The sequence below is a fragment of the Diceros bicornis genome, chromosome 35, assembly GCF_020826845.1.
Source record: "Diceros bicornis minor isolate mBicDic1 chromosome 35, mDicBic1.mat.cur, whole genome shotgun sequence".
Classification (NCBI taxonomy): domain Eukaryota; kingdom Metazoa; phylum Chordata; class Mammalia; order Perissodactyla; family Rhinocerotidae; genus Diceros; species Diceros bicornis.
In genome coordinates, this window is record NC_080774.1 from 7,810,778 (window position 1) to 7,830,378 (window position 19,601).

At 40.0% G+C, this 19,601-nt stretch overlaps 1 protein-coding gene across 10 annotated transcripts in view; it reads left to right on the forward strand.

The window, feature by feature from the left end:
• CLIP1 (CAP-Gly domain containing linker protein 1) overlaps positions 1-19,601 on the forward strand; it is a 124,015-nt gene that overhangs the window by 83,560 nt on the left and 20,854 nt on the right. For all 10 annotated transcript variants that reach the window (XM_058531331.1, XM_058531337.1, XM_058531334.1 and 7 more), the window contains 2 exons: positions 1,995-2,101; positions 6,762-6,882. In XM_058531331.1, coding sequence (XP_058387314.1) covers positions 1,995-2,101; positions 6,762-6,882 — 228 coding nt within the window. The remainder of the gene's footprint in view (positions 1-1,994; positions 2,102-6,761; positions 6,883-19,601) is intronic.

Genomic DNA, 19,601 nt, shown 5'->3' on the forward strand with positions numbered 1-19,601 from the left:
AATGTTTGATCACTTAACTCAGGATTGTTTATTTTTTGAACTGTGGCCTTACGCGGGTTTGATCTGCGTTAGTGGAGGCAAATGTACACCAGAACCATGATAATATTAAATAAAGTGTATTACTTAATTGCTTATTTAGTAGGATCAACCTTAAAAGAATGAGGGGAAAACCCTAATTGCATAGCTTTCTATGATCATTGTTCAGTGACAGAACTAATGAGAGGCGGTACTGGTAACACTCTTGAGTTTTTGTATCTTTTATCTTAATTTGAATACGTTTTGTTTCTCAGCTGTCTCCCAACTTTGAGCCACTGAATTCCATTCCTCAGCCCTGAGTTTGATGTAGGCCTTTTCTTGTCCTACTTCAGTACTGGTTCCCTTTTGTGTCATCTTGAATTAGTCACTTCTGGGTCTCAGACAAATTTGTGGTGTTAAGATAATTTTGACTCTGTCCAAAAGTAGCATTTCTCATTCTTGCACCCTTGTTTGATTCCCCTCCTCCCACCCTCCCAACTCATACCAACCCTTTCTTTCTTTGGAAAGCTGTTACCTAAATCCTAAGCAGATTGATTCACCGAAATAGTTATATGAAGTTCTGTAGAACTTCAGAATGCTTTTTAAAGTGGTAGGCAGGTAAGACATTAAGGAATTAAAGCAAGGGAGGGGACAGCCACATTGAATAGCTATTACAAAGACTGGGCCTTCTCAGTGTGGAGGGTCAAAGACTGAAATCTATAAAGATGTGAACATTTAAGATAATTACAGGGTAAATAAAACTTGATAAAGGGAGTACATTTATAGAACTGACAGTCCTAAGAGAAGACGACTTAAGCTGAAAATAAACATTAAAAAATCATAGATGATAGTCAAAATTAGAAGCTAAAGTAAATGAGAAGATTTTAGGGAATGTCTCTAACCTTTGAGGTTAGAATCAGAGAGAATTGTGTGCTTCTGTAACATACCCTTTAGTGTATTTGTTACAGCCAGACCACAAGACTCGGTGAATCATTTTTTGGACCCATTGTGATATTTTGTTTTTCTTGTTCTGTGACTCTGGAATGTTAGAGGGCATTGAAAGGAAGATGGTGGTGTTAAAACCAGCAAGACACTTTCTGGGACTCCTGACTGTTGGCATATGACATGGCAAAAGTATCTCTGGCTGTAGGAGATAACTACACAAGTCCCAGAAAGCCAGCATGGCACCGGGGCACACCCTATGTAATGGATAGCGCCTGTTGAGCTCCGGTCCTTGGTGGGGGCTCTGGACCTAGAACTCTAGCCACCTGCTGGGGCCTGTGGTTGGTTACATCCCCACTCATGCCAGTAATGTGTTTGGCTTTCCCACCGGGGGCCAGGCTCTGAGCTGGCTTCGTCCTGTGTGGGCAGATGATGGGGCTGAATGTGTGTGAGTGCCTTTCAGTCTCACTACATGGCTTTTTCCTTTTTGGATTGAAGTTCAGATGGATGGTTGAATCTCTTTGCCCATCTACAGATATTTTGATTCAAATAATTTTTGTCATGAGGACTATATAAATTTGGTACTGACATTGAAAAATATCCTAATTTATTAATCTATGAGGAAGGAAAGGGGTTTGTTTTCATTACAAAGGATAATCCTTGTTGATGTTATTCATGCCTTTGCAATTTATTTCATGTATTTTTTTTAAGATGGATCATACATGAATAGCAAGTACAATGATAAATATTGAGAAATGTACACAAAGGGAAAGAAAACTTTTAATTTATGTAGCAATTTAGTTTGACATTTTGGCCAGGTGTACAGGAGATTTCTGACTAAATGTAAGGGGGTGGTTTGCAGTTTATAATAGACTTAGTCATTTGTAATCTCTTCACCCGGGTGACTTGTTTTTCTTTTTGCAAGTGACTAATTTCACCTACTTTTTTAATGTGCATTTTCATGAATAATTTGTCTATCCAGTCATGTCATTGGAAAATGAAATCATTTCATCAAGTTTTTTCTCTTCGTCTTTAAGTTGGATACGCTTAAAGAAAACAACTTGAAAAATGTGGAAGAGCTGAACAAATCAAAAGAACTTCTGACTGTAGAGAATCAAAAAATGGAAGAATTCAGGAAAGAAATGTAAGTTTACTTCCTTGGAGAAAAATTATGGAACTTATTTGAAAGTACAAAAGTGAAAACAATGCTAATTATTTAAAAACTACTTGACAAGTACATAAAGTAAAAAGTAATAGTCACCCTCCTGCCACTGAAATGCTGTTGCATACCTGAGAAGTAACTACCCCTATAACCACTGTTAGGTTAGAACTATAGCTAAGTTGAAGGATCAAAATGAAATGTGTGCTGGCTGAGGAGTTTAGGATATTTGGGATTCAAATGTGACTTTGTGACTTTGTGAAAGTCACAGCCTTATGAAAATACAAGTGGAATCACAGTTTTTAAAAGTAGGATGCTTATGTGATAGCTAATCTTGACATTTGGAAACATCAGACTCTTTATTAATAAATTCCTCAAAACTCTTTCTATAAAAGAGAAAAGCATATCGTTTTTGAGATGGTCAATAATCTTGATTTTAAGAGTAATCAAATCTTGCATGGAGATTAAATGAGCAGAATTTTGGAAGACCCTTTCTAATTAAGGCTTACCCATGAGTCTGCTGCCTAGATTTCAGGCAGACAGGCTGTCCGCGTTTCCTTTGTCGACACTGCCTTTCAAGGTTGGTTATTATAATTATTGTAGATTGTTATTTATCTGGCATTTTAAATGATAGTTACAGTGGAGGTTTCCTTTTGTTTATCTATTCTGAGAACTTATCTATTCACTGTATCAACTGTGTGAACCTAAAAGTTTCAAGTCAGTTAATCTGGTGAACATTTGAGTATGTCCTTCATGCTAGGTACAGTGAAGCTAGGAAGGATACAAAGATGAATTATATGTAGTTCCTGCCCTCCAAAGGTTTATATTATTTATTTCCAGTTCTGATCAAATAGATGAGATTCAAACAAAAACAAAAGCAGCAGTTCCAAACTGCCGTTCCTAAGTCACCATCCTTAGTACTATTTGTTGATCAAGCTTGGATTAAACTGGTATATGTGTAGTTCTTCTGAGAGTTCTTAAAATCCTCCTTAGAAATAGTCTCATCTGAGCTACTCGTGATGTGATGATTGATTCCTTCCTCAGTCTTAGTTCTAATGATTCTTCTCTAGATGATTGAACAGTTCCCAACAGTTCCGTTTACATCCACAGATTTATCAGTTTACAACTGTGATTATAGACATCAGGAGAGGCTTAAATTTCTTGACCTGCAAAAGCCAAATAACACAAATAGACAGTCATCACTGATGGGAAAAACAAATTCAGTGTCAGTTCAGAGAGGGTGGGTTCAGTCACAGTTGAGGATTTTTTCCCCGTGGTACAAGTTGTTAAGCTAACCTGGAGCGTTTTGGAGCACTACGTTGACTTTAGTTCTTTTGTGTCACACAGGCAGCTGGTGAGGGAGGATCTGAGCAGCAGGAGAAGATTCCCTAACCAACCTCCCACTGCCATATTCCCACCTCTGAGCTCTCTGGGCCTTACTAGGGTAATGCAGGGGGCAGGGCCAGAGTGGACCTAGCCAAGAGAGCTCTTGGGAGTTGCATACAATTCCTCTTCCTGCAGTACAACCTAGGAGACTCGTGTAATGGTCATTATGTTGGTCTGGTATTTAAGTGTTCAGCATCCTCAGTAAATCTGTCATGTTACCCACCCCCAGTTAGTATAGGATGGGTTCACCTCTATTAAGAGGTAAATTGTTTTTTTGCCCCCTTCTTTGAATGATCTCACTGAATAATAAAAGCTTAGCCTCATGCCTATGGACACGAAGGATTGGAGGCAAAAGACTGTGGCCTCTGCTGCTGTCCCTCTGACCTTGGCCTCTGTTCCTCCCTGGAGCTGCTTTCCTCAGGTTTCTGATCCCTGAGGGGAGTAGTTCAGGCAAGAAGGAACCAGACCACAGGGCAGACAGAGTCTGGGCCACTTTTGATTCTCTACGTTTTTTCTGCCTTACCAGACCCAGAGGATCACGTCTTCTGTAACTCGATACACAGTGGCCAGGATTCTTAGTGGGAGGGAGGAACAGTGGGAAACACACCAGTGACAGACAACAGAGCTGGTGGAGGGAGCTATGAGGAGTAGGTAGAAAGAGCCCCTGCCCCCAGTGACTCATTGTTCTCTGCCCTAGAATTGGCCAAATTTCAAGGACCATCTGATATAAATGTACCATGTAATGGGAACAGTGCTTCTCAAAACACAAAAAAACAGTCATTTTACTGTTCCTTAGTTCTTCAGTGCTCAAAGCTAGAGAATAAGCAGCTGTTTTTCTGTGGTTTAGCGTGTATCTGGGGCTCTTCGTGTCCTCGAGAGCTTTTCTGGTGTTTCTCCTCACCTGGCAGGACTGCAGTTCCTAGAAGAAAAGGGACACCAGTGTACACACTGAAGCTCTCATAGGAACCACCTCCTAGAGAATAGTGCCCTTGGCACTGGGAACCCAGTGCTGTAACCAAGGGTTCCTCTTCCTGTATGCTGCTTACTGCACTGGTTTTAGGAAAACCCTTGCTCCTATTTTCAGATGGAAAGAGAGAATAAAATGGTTTCTCTCTGGTGTATAATTTTAAATCTTAGGGAAAACCATATTAAGTAATCTAATTTTTGTCTTTAATTACTTACCTGGCACAGTAATAAATCTAGAATATATTTAGCATGGTAATTAATAGATTTCTGATATATTCGTAAGTAGAATGTTTGCAAGGCAATATTAACAATATTTATGTTACCTCTCAGTTTTAAAACTGTGACAGTCTTGTTTCAAGATATCTTGTGTGGAAAGAAAAGTAGCTTAAAAAATTAGGAATATATTTGTAGATATTTTCAGAATTATTCCTTTGAGTATTTCCAGAAGTTGGGCTATTGGAGCCTCCTTCCTCTATGAAATGCATGTATCCATTATGCTCTAAAGAAAACCTGAAAGGTGTTTCTATATTCAAATGTCTATCTGCCAGTTTTAGCTACAGTTCTCTTGCTTCTGCAACTTACTGGCTTCATGATTTGGGGCAAATCTTTTCACTTCCCCAAGCTTCAGTTTTCTCATCTTTAAACTATAAATAATATTAGCCTCTTTGGGCTTTGAGGATTAAAGGAGAAAATGTATATGAAAGCATTTTGTAGATTTTAAAACATTGAACAAATGCTGTTGTTATAGATCAATACTTGAGGACATTTTGATATTTCTTTGAATCCTTGTTTTAATTTTCCTTACTGTGGGCTCTTAATAGAAATCAGGATTTAAAAAACTTTAGAAGATGAAAATTTTTATGAGAGAAAGAGCTGGATCACATACTTATCACTGACAGGCCATGCAAATGCTGAGACCAGACAGCCCCTAATGAAGGCAGTGATTGCCTGGGAATAAGTTGTTTGGCTGATGATGATTTCATCATAAGTAAAATCTTCCGATTTGTTAAGAGCTGATAGACTTTGGCCAGACGATGAACTTTAGCTGTAATGTGTATATGCGTGTGCATGTGTATATTTTAATCCATAATTAAAATCAAGGCTTCCAGCTTTGGAGTGACTAATTACCTGAGGCTAAAATTTCCTCTCAGTTTTTCTTCACTTGCTAAACAAACATCTCTGGGAAAGAGAATTTTTGTGTAGATTTATTCCCCTAAATCTTCATAAGGTCATCCCAGTATGCATAGTATAGGTGGATGGAGAATTAAAAATCAGAAAACTGAAGATGCCAAGCACTGCCACCCATTAGACAATTGAAATTAAAAATAGATGTGTTCATGCATCAGCAGATGGATTCATACCCAGATGACTTGATTCAGAATTCAGCCACGTATGACAGCTCACTAAATGGAGTTTAGCCAGCACAGACTTAAAATTCATAATTGCATCAAAACCTTCTATGGCATAAAAACAAAATCCAATGATCAAATAAAATATTTTTAATATTTGCATGTAAAGGATAATAATTTGGGATGTATATTTTTGATTAATTTTAATAGTGGGAATATGTTTAATAAATATACTCACCCTGTTCACATTTTATATGCTGTTAGTCATGATATAGGTTAGCGGGCTATATTTTTATTTGCTGTTTTTAATTACAGATTAGCATTGTGGAAAGAATACAATCAAAATAGAATGCTTGTTATGTAATTAGAAAACTGCATTTGCTTTGGGCATTTCACCTCGAGTTGTTCTAAAAATATACTCAGATTCACGCTAGCTCTTGACTCTGATAGATACTGGCAAATGGGGCCATTAGATTTTTATTTCTGCCAGAAAAAAACGGATTACAGATCTGTGCAGTTAGAACAGAGTGCCTTGGCAGCAAAGTAAATGACTTGATCAACGTAGTGAGTTTTAGTGCATTTTCTAAATGAGAATAGTCCTAAAGACAAGGAATACTGACCGTTTCATTCGTCACTTACTTTATAGTAACATTGCTTTTCTATGGGGAGCGTTTAGAAGTGGGGTAAGTGTGGGTGGTGAGAGGGTGGATGTAGTGTTTATTAGGTTTAAAAAAATGTAATAACTGTGGCTGGCAGTCCTCCTCCTGAGAGGTTAAAGCCATTTTTCCCCTCCTGCATGTAGATAATACTGTCTCCTGTTATTATAGATCCTATCAGGCACGTGACCCAGATATATTTTCCTCAGTGCTGTGAAGCTGGTTGTCTCCCACAGTTTCCTTGCCTGTCTTGTTTCTATGGTAACCCTGCACTCACTGTCCTTGCAGAGAAACCCTAAAGCAGGCAGCAGCTCAGAAGTCCCAGCAGCTTTCAGCGTTGCAAGAAGAGAACGTTAAACTTGCTGAAGAGCTGGGGAGAAGCAGGGACGAAATCACAAGTCATCAAAAGGTCAGTGGGCCTTGGGTGGGCATTCCTAGCTCTACTGTGCTGACGTCTGCTGCTGTTGGCAGGGCACTTGGAGGCTGCTCAGAGATGTGCTCGATGTGCTCGGGTTGTTCCAAATGGGATGTCAAGTTACCTGTGTTATGTGTCTCCTTGTTTTCAAGCATCCTTCTATAGGACCTAGAGTAGGAGTGAGTTGACAGGTCCTTCAAAAAAAAAAAAAAAAACACTGAAAACTTGCGGCAAGTAGAAAATATCTTTATCAGATGATCTTATAGCAATGCATTTAAATGGAAAGGAACAATATTTTTTCTCTACTATTGCTTGGATTTCAAAATTAGTTTTCTCTAAGGTTTTTTTTTTCTTTCATCAAAATTGGTTTTGAGGAAACAGATTCCAAGAATGTGGATTTGGTATGAGGGTTGGCAGCTGTTTTTAAATAGAACTCTGCTTTTCTTTAAATTAAAAAAAAATTTAAACATTTCCTAGTGGAAATGTGTATATATGTGTACTCATGTGCATTGATACATGGAATATGTGTTACACCTGGAATGACCCGTACGCTTACCACAACCCATTTGCTTCTGTATTTAAATTATAAAGGTTTCTGACAAATTTATTAAACACTGAAACAAAGCTGATTTTGAGTAATGCTTCATTCTGCTTTTTATTCTTTAACAGTTAAATCAAGTGCTAGGTTGTTATTCACATCTGACCTCAGAGCAGAAGCTCAAAATGACATTTTTAAGAGAATTTTAGCATGTAGTCGTTAATTCTTGCATTGTACTTCAAGAGAAAAAAAATTTTTTCCCCCAGCATATTTTGCAAACGTTAATTCTCATTTGGGATGGAGTAATTTGGGGTAATTGTATGGAGTACCCATTGACATGGTGCGGTTTGTGGTGAAAGCACTTCTTAGAGAGTTGATTTTAGACTTGGAAGTCTTCATTACTGCTTTCCACATTTTCTTACTTCGTGAAAGAGAGGCACATCTCTCCAGACTTTAGGGTGGTGATGATGCTGTTGGTGAGAGTAGCTCACATTATTATTGGCTCTTACTATGTTCCAGGCACAAATAAATGATAGCTATCATCTCACTTAATCTTTACAATTATTCTAGGAGACAGCACTATCGTTATCCCCATTTGTAAAAGAGGGAACAGAAGCACAAAGAAGATGGTAATTTGCTCAACCACGTTCAGCTAATAGTGTCATGAGATGTTGGTCGTCTTCTGATTTGGGTCAGGAAAAGAATCAAAAGTGGGTTGACTTAAACAGAGTCACTGCATTCTCCTCTGATCCGCATGTGAGATATTGGAGTTCATGAAAAATGGAAGCTCTTTGGCCAGATGAGGTTCTTTTTTTCCTGGCACAAACAAGAGCGTCTAAAATGTTGGGTAGCTCTCTCATCAGTGTGTCTGTAAGAATTTACAGGAGAAGGATCTTGGCTAAGTGCTAAGTCTGTTCATCTCCTTTTATCTCATTTCATTAAACATCTCTGGGAGAGAGAGTGGATTCCATAAATGGGAGCAACACTCAGAGATCATCCTCTCTTCTGATGTTGTGACCCTAACTCTACTGTTGATTACATTTCTGTTTCCGTCGCTCAGACCGGAAAGGATTCAGAAGGAAGCGTTATCACTCTTTGGGCAGAGGTTTTCAGGGCTCCTCTCCATCCTCCATCCTCTCTCTCTTTTGCATATTGGGATTTGAATTACCTTCCTTTTGAAAAGGTTTTATGACTAGAAACTTGAGAATCAGTGACCGAAGGGTGTTAGAGAACAGTACCTGTAAGAAAGAAGGAAGAAAGTGACTTCCCTTCAAAAAATGGGGTTGTTGTGCCCCTTGTAGTAGTGTTTCACTCAGAAGAGGGAAACTGTGGGTGTGAACGAAAACATAGGCTTGGATGATAGAGATTGTTAAAAATGATATAGATTACCAAGAAAGATTACGTGTAATTCTCTCCTTGATATAAATATATTTCAAAAGAATGGAGAGGGCCGGCCCTGTGGCTTAGCGGTTAAGTGCGCGCACTCCGCTGCTGGCGGCCAGGGTTCAGATCCCGGGCGTGCACCGACGCACCGCTTCTCTGGCCATGCTGAGGCCGCGTCCCACATACAGCAACTAGAAGGATGTGCAGCTATGACATACAACTATCTACTGGGGCTTTGGGGGGAAAATAAAGAAATAAATAAAATCTTTAAAAAAAAAAAAAAAAAGAGTGGCGAGAATCACCCATTTAAAATAACTTAGAAGCAACCTTAGTTTAAAAAAGACTGATTAATTCATTGAGCTCTATTACTCTTAGTGTATAATCTCCAAGAATCTAGAGGACTGTTTACTTCCATAAAATTACAAATTTTTACTTCGTTACTTTTTACAGTTGAGCCAAACTATCGATCAGCTATGTTCAGAAATATACTACAGAGCCACAGTGTTTGGCAGAAACCCTAGTTTTTAAAAAAAGAATTTTAATTGTAGTGCTATAGAAATATTTAGTGTTTCATTCTAAAATTGAGACAGCAGAGGCTAGATTGACCTGGGAGAGATAAATACTGACCTAGGACCCAAGTTCTCTCCTGATTCCTTTATGTAGTAGCACCATAATTCACTGAACATTTACTGAGCTGGCTGCTTGTGTTTCACAGAATCGTCACAACATACCTCTGAGATAGTGATATTATTTTGTAGACGAAGAAGCTGAGGCTCAAAAGTGAAATGACTTGCCAAAGGCACGTAGCTAGACAGTGGGGAGCCAAGATCTGAACTCGCGTCTGATTGAATTGGAAGCGCGTTTCCCTGCTACTCTCCTGTATTGAGAATAAAACTTACTTCTACTTACTTCATAGTTATTGTTGTTAAGATAAAAAAAATACCCATGAGCTAGGATTGTGGTAGATGGGGTCAGACAGTGCTATAAAAATGCACTCTCTACTAGTATTTTTTTTCTGCCTCATATTTGTTTTGCTTAGAAAATCCAAGACATCTCAGAATCTGTTCTGCATCTTAAGGATCTCACTGGGATTACTGGCTAAGGATTTTTGCTTCCTTGAGAAGCTCCCTTCATGATGAGGGCTGTTTTATTTCCTGTTTGTCATTTGGAAGTGAGGTTATTTATTGAAATAAAAGAATCCCTGCTTCCCTGTGACAGTGGTTTTGTAGAACATTCTCTCTGTTTATCATCACTTTAAAAAGATAATGTAGGGGCCAGCCCAGTGGCGCAAGCAGTTAAGTGTGCGCACGCCGCTGTGGCGGCCCAGGGTTCGCAGGTTCGGATCCCGGGCGTGCACCGATGCACTGCTTGGCAAGCCATGCTGTGGCAGTGTCCCATATAAAGTGGAGGAAGATGGGCATGGATGTTAGCCCAGGGCCAGTCTTCCTCAGCAAAAAAAGAGGAGGATTGGCAGATGTTAGCACAGGGCTGATCTCCTCCTAAAAAAAAAAAAAAAAAAGATAATGTAGGAAATTCTAAATTAAGAGGGTTAATAACAAGCAGGACTAGTTGGTTGAAGATGGAGAGTGATAATAGTTCTGTTCTTCGTTAGAAACCCCCATTTGACTTGACTGACAAGTGGGCATCATGTGCTCCTCTAAAGGAAGTATTTTACCAATTGAAAGGGCTCACCTATTTGCTTACAGTCCTTGAGAAAAGAGCTGGCAAAGCCAGAAACAGAACCCACACGTGTGCGTTCTTTGTTGTCTGCTCTCCCTATCTGACATTCTCCTTTCTAATGAAAATTAAGTCACCTTTCCCAAGTGGGATTTTTCATTTTAAGGGGAAAAGGGGGGCAACAACCAGGATCAGTTAGGATTGTGAGAGGCCAAAGTGTTTGATTTATCTGGCGTCAACAATGGCAGAAATCTTTATAAAATGTCGTATAGAGGGCCTTGTCTTTTAAAAGAGAATATATAAGATTGAACCATATGAAATTGCTATTGGTTCTGGAATTTCGTATGGTTCAACCTAATAGTTAACATAACTTACCTTTTCTTGATAACTGATGATTAGGAAGATTGTTCTTATTGCTATTGACTCTTCACTCTTACATTCAGTCTCCTGCCTGGTGGCCTGACTGGTTTCATGCTGCTTTAGGTTGGCTGTGTATATGTGTTAAAATACACATAACATAAAATTTTCTGTTTTGACCATTTTACAGTGTACTATTCAGTGGCATTTAGAACGTTCACAGTATTGTGCAACCATCACTTCTGTCTAGTTCCAGAACATTTTCATCACCTCAAAAGGAAACCCTATACCCATTTAAGCAGTCACTCCCCATTGCCCCTCCTCCTGGCATCCAGCAACCACTAATCTGCTTTCTGTCTCTATGGATTTGCCTATTCTGGATAGTTCATATAAGTGGAATCATACAGTATGTGACCTTTTGTGTCTGGCTTCTTTCACTTAGCATCATGTTTTCAAGGTTCATCCATGTTGTAGCAAGTGTCAGTGCTTCATTCCTTTTCCTGGCTGAATAGTATTTTATTGAATGGATGATAACATATTGCTTATCCATTTGCTTCAGGTGTTTATGTCTCCTTTCTCCATTCAGACTGTCACCTGTCCTGATGTCTGCGTCCCTGCCTATAGCCGCTACCTCTAATTGCTACTGTGGATCTTTTGTGGGTTGGAAAACCTTTCTTGTTTCCTCAAAAGCCATTCTAAATCTTGCCACACTGTTTACGCTTACAGCCCTATCTTCTCCTTTTCTTTTCTGTTTTTTTTTCCTGAGGAAGATCAGCCCTGAGCTAACATCCCTGCTAATCCTCCTCTTTTTGCTGAGGAAGACCAGCTCTGAGCTAACCTCTATTGCCAATCCTCCTCTCTTTTTTTTTTTTTCCCCAAAGCCCCAGTAGATAGTTGTATGTCACAGTTGCACATCCTTCTAGTTGCTGTATGTGGGACGCGGCCTCAGCATGGCCGGACAAGCGATGCGTCGGTGCGTGCCCGGGACCCGAACCCGAGCCACCAGTAGCCGAGCACGCGCGCACTTAACCGCTAAGCCACGGGGCCAGCCCTCTTCTCCTTTTCTTTACTTCCAAACTTTTAAAAAGAGTGATCTGTTTTCTGCCTTTATTTTTCACCTCCCATTTCCTTCCCCGTCCCCTGCAGTTTGCTTTTTGCCACCACTAGTGCAGTGCTGAAATGACTCTTGCTGGAGTCGTCACTTTCCCGTGATTGCACAGGTGCATGGCTGCCTTCCGTCCTCTGTGAGCATTTGGCACCACCACCACCTACATTCTTGACTTTCCTCTTTTGACTTCTTCTACCCTATTTGCTCATGTTTCTCCTGCATCTCCTGCCACACCTGGTCACTTACCATTCACTTGTCTGCTTTTACATCTTTTTTTCTCCCTTCCTCATTTGGTGAACTTTTCCTCATAGTTAGAGCTCCACCCTAGATGTCATCATCTCTCATCTCAAAGTCAGCTGCTTCCTTCTCTGTGTTCATGTAGCAGTCTCTACAGTTCTCTATTTGTAACACTTAGAACATTATATTGTGGTCATTTCTTATGCTTGTCTCTCCACACAGGCTGTGAGATAGTAGGAATCATAGAGCACAATATGTAGGTTTGAATGAATGGATGGATGAATGGGTGATGAAGTGAGTATCTTGTTTTTAGCTGAGGCCTCAGGTCCTGTTTTACAGAATAAGATGCAGAGGCTTTGTGACTACTCTTTCTGCTTTCTTACGTGATTCCAGTTATTTCTAGTTTCATAGCTTTGTTGCAGAGTTGTGGTTCCAAAAGCGTGATCACCAAATGAGTGGTGCATTTGCTATGTGTAGATGGTAGAAATATACAGTGCGAATTCAGGCAGGGTCACGCAGTTTCAAGATTAATGGAAATGATGCAGGACATTATTTATTTTCATAGGGAAGACTAAAAATAATCATAATAATGTGAGTTTTTCTATAGAAATAGTCACCTTAGGTAGTCACTTTTGAAATGTCTGATTTATCATTCCCAAATTTCACGTGTATTCCTCCTTGTAAGGACTGTAGATACACTGAGCTGTCACTATGAGAACAGTGCTGATTTCCCACTGCTTATTTGCAAAATGAGGTTACAGTTTGCTTGTGGAAACTGGACAGAGATTAGATGACTCAGTATTTCATCAACAGTTCTTCCTGACAGAGGTTATAGCAGATGTTGTATACAAAAAACTGGATTTATCATCTAAATTGATCCATGAATAATTGCCTGCCTTTTAAATAAGGCTGAATTCCCAGACATGAATGTTTAGAACAAGAATGCTATTTTTAGCTTGTCATGTTTTATTTGGGAAAAATGGTGATCATCAGCCATTATCATTTTCATCTGGGCTTGGGGGACTTCTGGGCAGGTAGGGCTGAGTGAAGCTGGATCACAGACTCGCAATACCTAATGAGATGAACACACTTTTTTTGATTGTTAAAAAATGTCTCCAGGAGAATCCAACAAAGCCAATCAGCTTCATGCTATAAATGTTAAAATTGACAGTTAAGAAAAGAAACAAAGTTGTGGTTTGGCTGTGTTCACAAGTAAGAGAAGAAAACAAATAACAAAATCCTGAGAATTCTCTTTCTAATTCTCCCCATCCCCTTGCCCAATCCACTTGGGAGAAAATTAGACTGAAAAGGTGAGTAGACAGCCTGGGGAAAAATCAAGGAAAAATCTTTGAGGCTAGAAACTCTCTTCTATGATCTCAGGATTCTACCAGAGGCAGGAAAAACTGCTAGTTGTCATTGTCCATCACTCATCTACCCAACAAAGAATGGCTTAAGTGGGAGTGGGTGGGGTTTTCTGTCAAGTGATAATAAGTCCACAGGTAGGCAGTGCAGGTGAGTCCAGCCACTCAAGAATGTCCTCAGAGAACCCTGCTCTTCCTTTCTGCTCTGCTGCTATCCTTAGCATGTAGTTTTCATCCTCTTGATCACTGATGGCTGTTGTACCTCTGGGCATTGCAGAGCCTTCCAGGAGGGAACGGGGGAGGGACATGGTTGGGAAGGGCAGAGGGATTCTCTTCATATGGTTTTGTCTTTTAATTTGGAGAGGAAAGTTCAGATCTCCGTAATAGTTTCACATAACTACCTCCAACTGTAGATGAGGCTGGGTTCCCATCTCTAGGAAGGGAAGGTAACAGAGGAGGTGAGAGTAGATGTTAAAAGATCCAATTTGGGGGCCGGCCCAGTGGCACAGCGGTTAAGTGTGCGTGCTCCGCTGCAGCGGCCCAGGGTTCGGATCCCGGGCGTGTACCGACACACCACTTGTCAAGCCATGCTGTGGTGGCATCCCATATAAAGTGGAGGAAGATGGGCATGGATGTTAGCCCACGGCCAGTCTTCCTCAGCAAAAAAAAAAAAAAAAATTGGCAGATGTTAGCTCAGGGCTGATCTTCCTCACACACACACACACACACACACAAAGATCCAATTTGTAGTATCTGCCTAAGGCTGAAACCTGAGGACATGCCCCTGTGGGAATAGGATTACATCTGTTCAGATGGAGTGAATGAGATACAGGACATCAAAAGAAAAATCTCAGAAAAGAGACCTCCAACAGATTCTATACATTGCCTTAGCAGCACTCTCTCCATCCTTGCCCCAGGGCTTTTTGGCTAATGATGGCATAATGATATTTCAGTCAATGAGGGACCGCATATATGATGGTTGTCCCGTAAGATTAGTACCGTCTAGGTTTGTGTAAGTACACTCTATGTTGTTCACACAAGGACGACGTTGCCCAGCGACGCATTTCTCAGAGTGTATCCCTGTTGTTAAGCAATGCACAACTGTATAGACTACAATGCCTGCTTTTTCAGTTGTAGCTTAGAGATGAAGATTAAAGGTCTCAGATAAAGTAGGAAGGATATAAGGGAAAATTCATTTACATTCCACGTGAGCAAATAGAAGATCTAGGTAGAGTTGCCCATAGTAAGATGAACACCTGAACACATATCGTACCAAAAGAGGAAAAAGGAAAAGAAAGGAACACAGGAATCCAGAGAAAGATGAGAAATTCAGGTGGTGAGAAAAGACTGCCCAAAGTAAAATATTGCTTTGTGCTATGTAAAAATGTAAGTGATTTAAATACAACTGTTCAAAGAGAAGATGTTAAAATGGCACAAGTTGAAACAGAGAATGAAGAGTTAAGGAAACAAATTGAAGACCAAAACCACAGCATATCAGAATTACTAAATAAATCAGAAACAGAAAGGAACTTAAGGAACGTTTCCAAAAAATATAAAGGAAAAGCTTGAGCTAGTCATAATATATAAAGAAGAAAACATTCAAAAGATACTAAGGAATTAAAGTGAAGGAAGAACTGAATTGCAGACGAGGAGGTCATGGTGGGGTGTGTGGACACCCAGTCAGGGAACCCAGAGGGAGAAATTGGTCCAAAGCAGTTAACACCCAAAATTACCCTGGTTATTATTGAAATTCAAGAATACAGAATTCTTCAGGGGCCTAGGCAGAAAAAGGAGATTCCTTATAAAAAAAGGTAAAGGACCAACCCACTCACTGCAGCCACATTCAGTGCGAGAAAACTCTGGTGCACTGTTTCCAAAGTTCTGAGGGACAGAAAATATGATCAGGAGCATCATATCCAGGTAGTTATTCAGGTAAGAAGACAGACAGATGTCTTCAAAAATGTAAGTAGCTGAGCATCTGTGAGTCCTTCTGGAAAGTAGCTATTTGATGATAAAATCCGGCCAAGCAAGAGATGAGTCACCGTACAGGAGTTGGCTAAAGAGGAACTGTGTCGAGAGGGCTGGTGGTGAGCGCTAAATCCAGGTAAACAGACGACTGAGCTGACAGCCTAGGGAATTACAGATATAGACAGAATTGTGTTTTTAACTTTTTATTTGGAAATTACTTCAAACTTTGCAAAAGTTGTAAATATAGAACACAGAATGCTTTGCTTATAAACTCTAAGGACTTGTTTTTACCTAACCTCAGTGCAGTTATCAAATTCAAGAGGTTAAACACTATTACCTAATGTACAGGCCATCTTCCTGTTTAGACAATTGTCCCAGTAACATCCTTTATAGCTGTTTTTTCCTAGTTCAGGATCCACTCCAGGATCATGCATTCCATTCATTGAGATGCCGTGTCTCTTCAGTCTTCTTTAATCTGGAATGGTTCCTCTGCCTTTCTTTGTCTTTTATGACTTGACTCTTTTGGAAAGAACAGGCCAGTTATGTTATATGAAATCCTTCATTTTGGGTTTATCTGATGTTTCATCATGATGGCTTCAGGTTACACATTTTTAGTAGGAAGACTATATAAATGATACTGTATCCTCCTGGCAGGATGTTGCTTTATCCCATTATTGGTGATGTTAATTTTGGTCATTTGGTGAATGTAAGTTTAAAACATTAGAAAGGTAAAAAGAAAAAAAAAGGAAAAAAGGTAGAAAAATATACAGAGAGAATATGATTAACAAAATTTGGGGTGGTGGGGTTGAAGGAAAGTTGAAGTGTGCAAACTTCTCCATCTTTTATATCAGGATGATGTTTGATATTGTCTAAAGTTAAAATTAATTTATGCCTAAGAAAATGATGTTAACCTATTTTATAAAAAATATTTTACTTAAAAATTTTACAAAATAAATACATAATATAAACCTAGTGGGAGCTCTTAGAATGGAATATATCTTTGTGGTAAAGAACATTTTTCTGCCTTCAACCAATTTCTTTTGTTTACTTCAATTTTTCTTTCTCCTGTTAAATTCAAGTAAAATTAAATTTGCTTCTCCCCCCACCCCCCCACCCCCATCTATCTTTCTTGCTCTATACACATGGAGATGTCTGGCATGTCATTCAGCTAATGTTAATTATAGTAGAATTATTCTACCATAAAATTCCATTCAGTTTTTCCATTCACTTAATATTCATGAGTGGTAAAATTGGGGAAATTTTTTCCTCCTTTTAAAAAAGTTTTCTGTATTGCTGAATTTTCTAAAAAAGAACATGTGTCATTTTAACAAAAATAATAAAGTAATTATTCTTTTAAAAAATAACAGTTTTATCTACAGCTTAGCAATTGCTGAAGCCAAAACCTCTGATTTGTTTGGGTTCTGCAGGAATCTTCCTTTCACCCAGTTAAGCATTTTCAAGCATTACGTTTAGGAAATAGGCCAAGGGATACATTCAGTTGCTGAAGGTCTTTTTACATCCTGCATATTCTCTTTCTGCATATTTTAAGTTTCTCGTTTGAGACACTCCTCTAGACTTCACAGTCTCTAAACTACTCTAGCTTTTGAGGGATTTGTGCAAAGCCACTTCCTAGCACTGAGATGCCATCCAGTCTATAAATAACTGCCAGAGGGTCTACGCCAAAGGGTGTGGGTCTCGTCCAGTTTTCTTCTGTGTAGTTAAGGATGCTTGGAGCTGGACAGAGGATGCACTGTAACTGACTAAAGATGCTAGCAGTCTTATGGGAAGAGTAGCTGTTGTCTTTTCAGCAACCAGGAGTAAAAATTAAAGACTAATTTGATATGTGTGCACTGTATGAAGAACTACTTCAAATTTATTGGCCTCACTCAGTCACAGTCCCCTATGGCCCTATGGCCACACCATCAACAGCATTCTTATAATTTCCCCGCCCCCCAAAGCCCCAGTAGATAGTTGTATGTCATGGCTGCACATCCTTCTAGTTGCTGTATGTGGGACGTGGCCTCAGCATAGCTGGACAAGCGGTGCGCCAGTGCGTGCCCGGGATCCGAACCCAGGCCGCCAGCAGCGGAGCGCGCGCACTTAACCGCCAAGCCACGGGGCCGGCCCAACAGCATTCTTGATAAGGATAGTGATACCTGTGTGTGTATTTGAAGTTGTAAATATATTCATATGTATATTTACTTACATAATTCATATACGTATTCATATAAACTCAAACTAGTCTCCAAGGCCTGCCGTATTCCTATGCCTTTTCTAAGAACTTATGGTGGTGACTTAATGCATACTGTTGCAGGTCAAGTTCCCTGGGAGGGAGGCTGAGAGAGTGTTTAATGTGCATAATGTTTATTAAGGTGTGCCCTTGGGACAGCACCTGTGGAAAGGAGGGGAAGGAAGCAGGACTAGGCAGAGCAAGAAGTTGAGCCATGATGCGGGCCCATTAAGGCCTTGACTGACCCCATGGGGAGCTCTGGAGCTGGAGTGGCCCTTGAAATTTGTCTCAAGTTGGACTAGATGGCCAGTGTCTTTATAATCCCATATTGAGCAGTCATTGGAAGTGGTCCGTCCTGTGAAGGGGCTGTGACTATAGCAGAGGTGGCTCTGCAGCAGTGATCCCTGAAGAGGCTGACAGCAGGCTCTCTGCAAACAGCATTCCCAGAAGCTGGGTACAAGGTCTGGCTTGAAAGTGTGGTCTAGGCAGCACTTCACTGTGTCCATCCCACCCTCCTTTCTTCTCTGAAAGGACTTTTCCACAGAAATTACTAAATCCCCCTCTTCCTTTTTTCCCCATTACCTTCTTCACTTCTAAGAACAGAAGTCTGTCTGTCTGTGTGTGGGAGGCGAGACAAGAAATCCTCAGGCACAGGGGATGTGAATGTGTTTTGTGCTGTCAAGGTAGAGCTGCTATTTTGGACCTCAGAACACTTGCTTAGAGAATAGACTGAAATAGCCCAGATGTGAACCGTCTCACTGGGGAAATCAGTGAGAAAAGAACTGGCTTAGCATTGGCTTGCTTAGACTACTTGAACAGAGAATTCATTCTGAGAGACTGCTAGCTTCCAACTCATAACTCATTGAGAGCACCAGCTTTCTGACTAGTTGATAGATTTGTTCGCCAACACATAGTTATTGAGTGCCTACTATGTGCCTGCCAGCGTTCCAGAAATGGAGGAGATGACAGTGAGCAAAACAACAGAAAATCGCTACTCCTCTCTGAAGATTTTTATTTAGGTGGTTTTTACTGAGCACCTAAATAATAAGCAGGAGTTGTGTGTAATGACTTTGAACTTCAACACGTCCTTTTTTTTTTTTTTTTGTGAGGAGGATCAGCCCTGAGCTAACATCCATGCCAATCCTCCTCTTTTTGCTGAGGAAGACCAGCCCTGAGCTAACATCTATTGCCAATCCTCCTCCTTTTTCTCCCCAAAGCACCAGTAGATAGGTGTATGTCACAGTTGCACATCCTTCTAGTTGCCGTATGTGGGATGCGGCCTCAGCATGATCAGACGAGCGGTGCGTTGGTGCGCGCCCGGGATCTGAACCCCGGCTGCCAGTAGTGGAGCGCGCGCACTTAACCGCTAAGCCACGGGGCCGGCCCCCAACACATCCTTCATTTCACCCGAGCTAGTATTTTTCTTAGCTTAAATGATAGATTTAAAGCAAATTACCCACCTTGTTTATTTATAAAGCAGTTTTGTGGATAGATGAACTCTTTAAGATTTTCTGCTCCAGTGTTCCCCAGACTATGATAATTTGTACACTATCTGCACTGTAATATTATTTTCTTAATATTTTTCTTTAAAGTAACCCTCCCCTTTTTGCAATCTTTTATTATGAAAAATTTCAAGCATACACAGAAGCAGAGTGAGCAGTGCAATGAAGCCACGTGTACGTGTATCCAACTCCAAAAGCAGTCAATTCGCGCAACTCCCACTCACTATCCACCCTGTCATGGATTATTTTGAAGCAAATCCTAGATATCCTATCATTTCATCTGTAAATATTTTTGTATCTCTAAAAAATAAGAATTATTTATTCCTTTTAAACTGTAATGTTATTTTTAAAT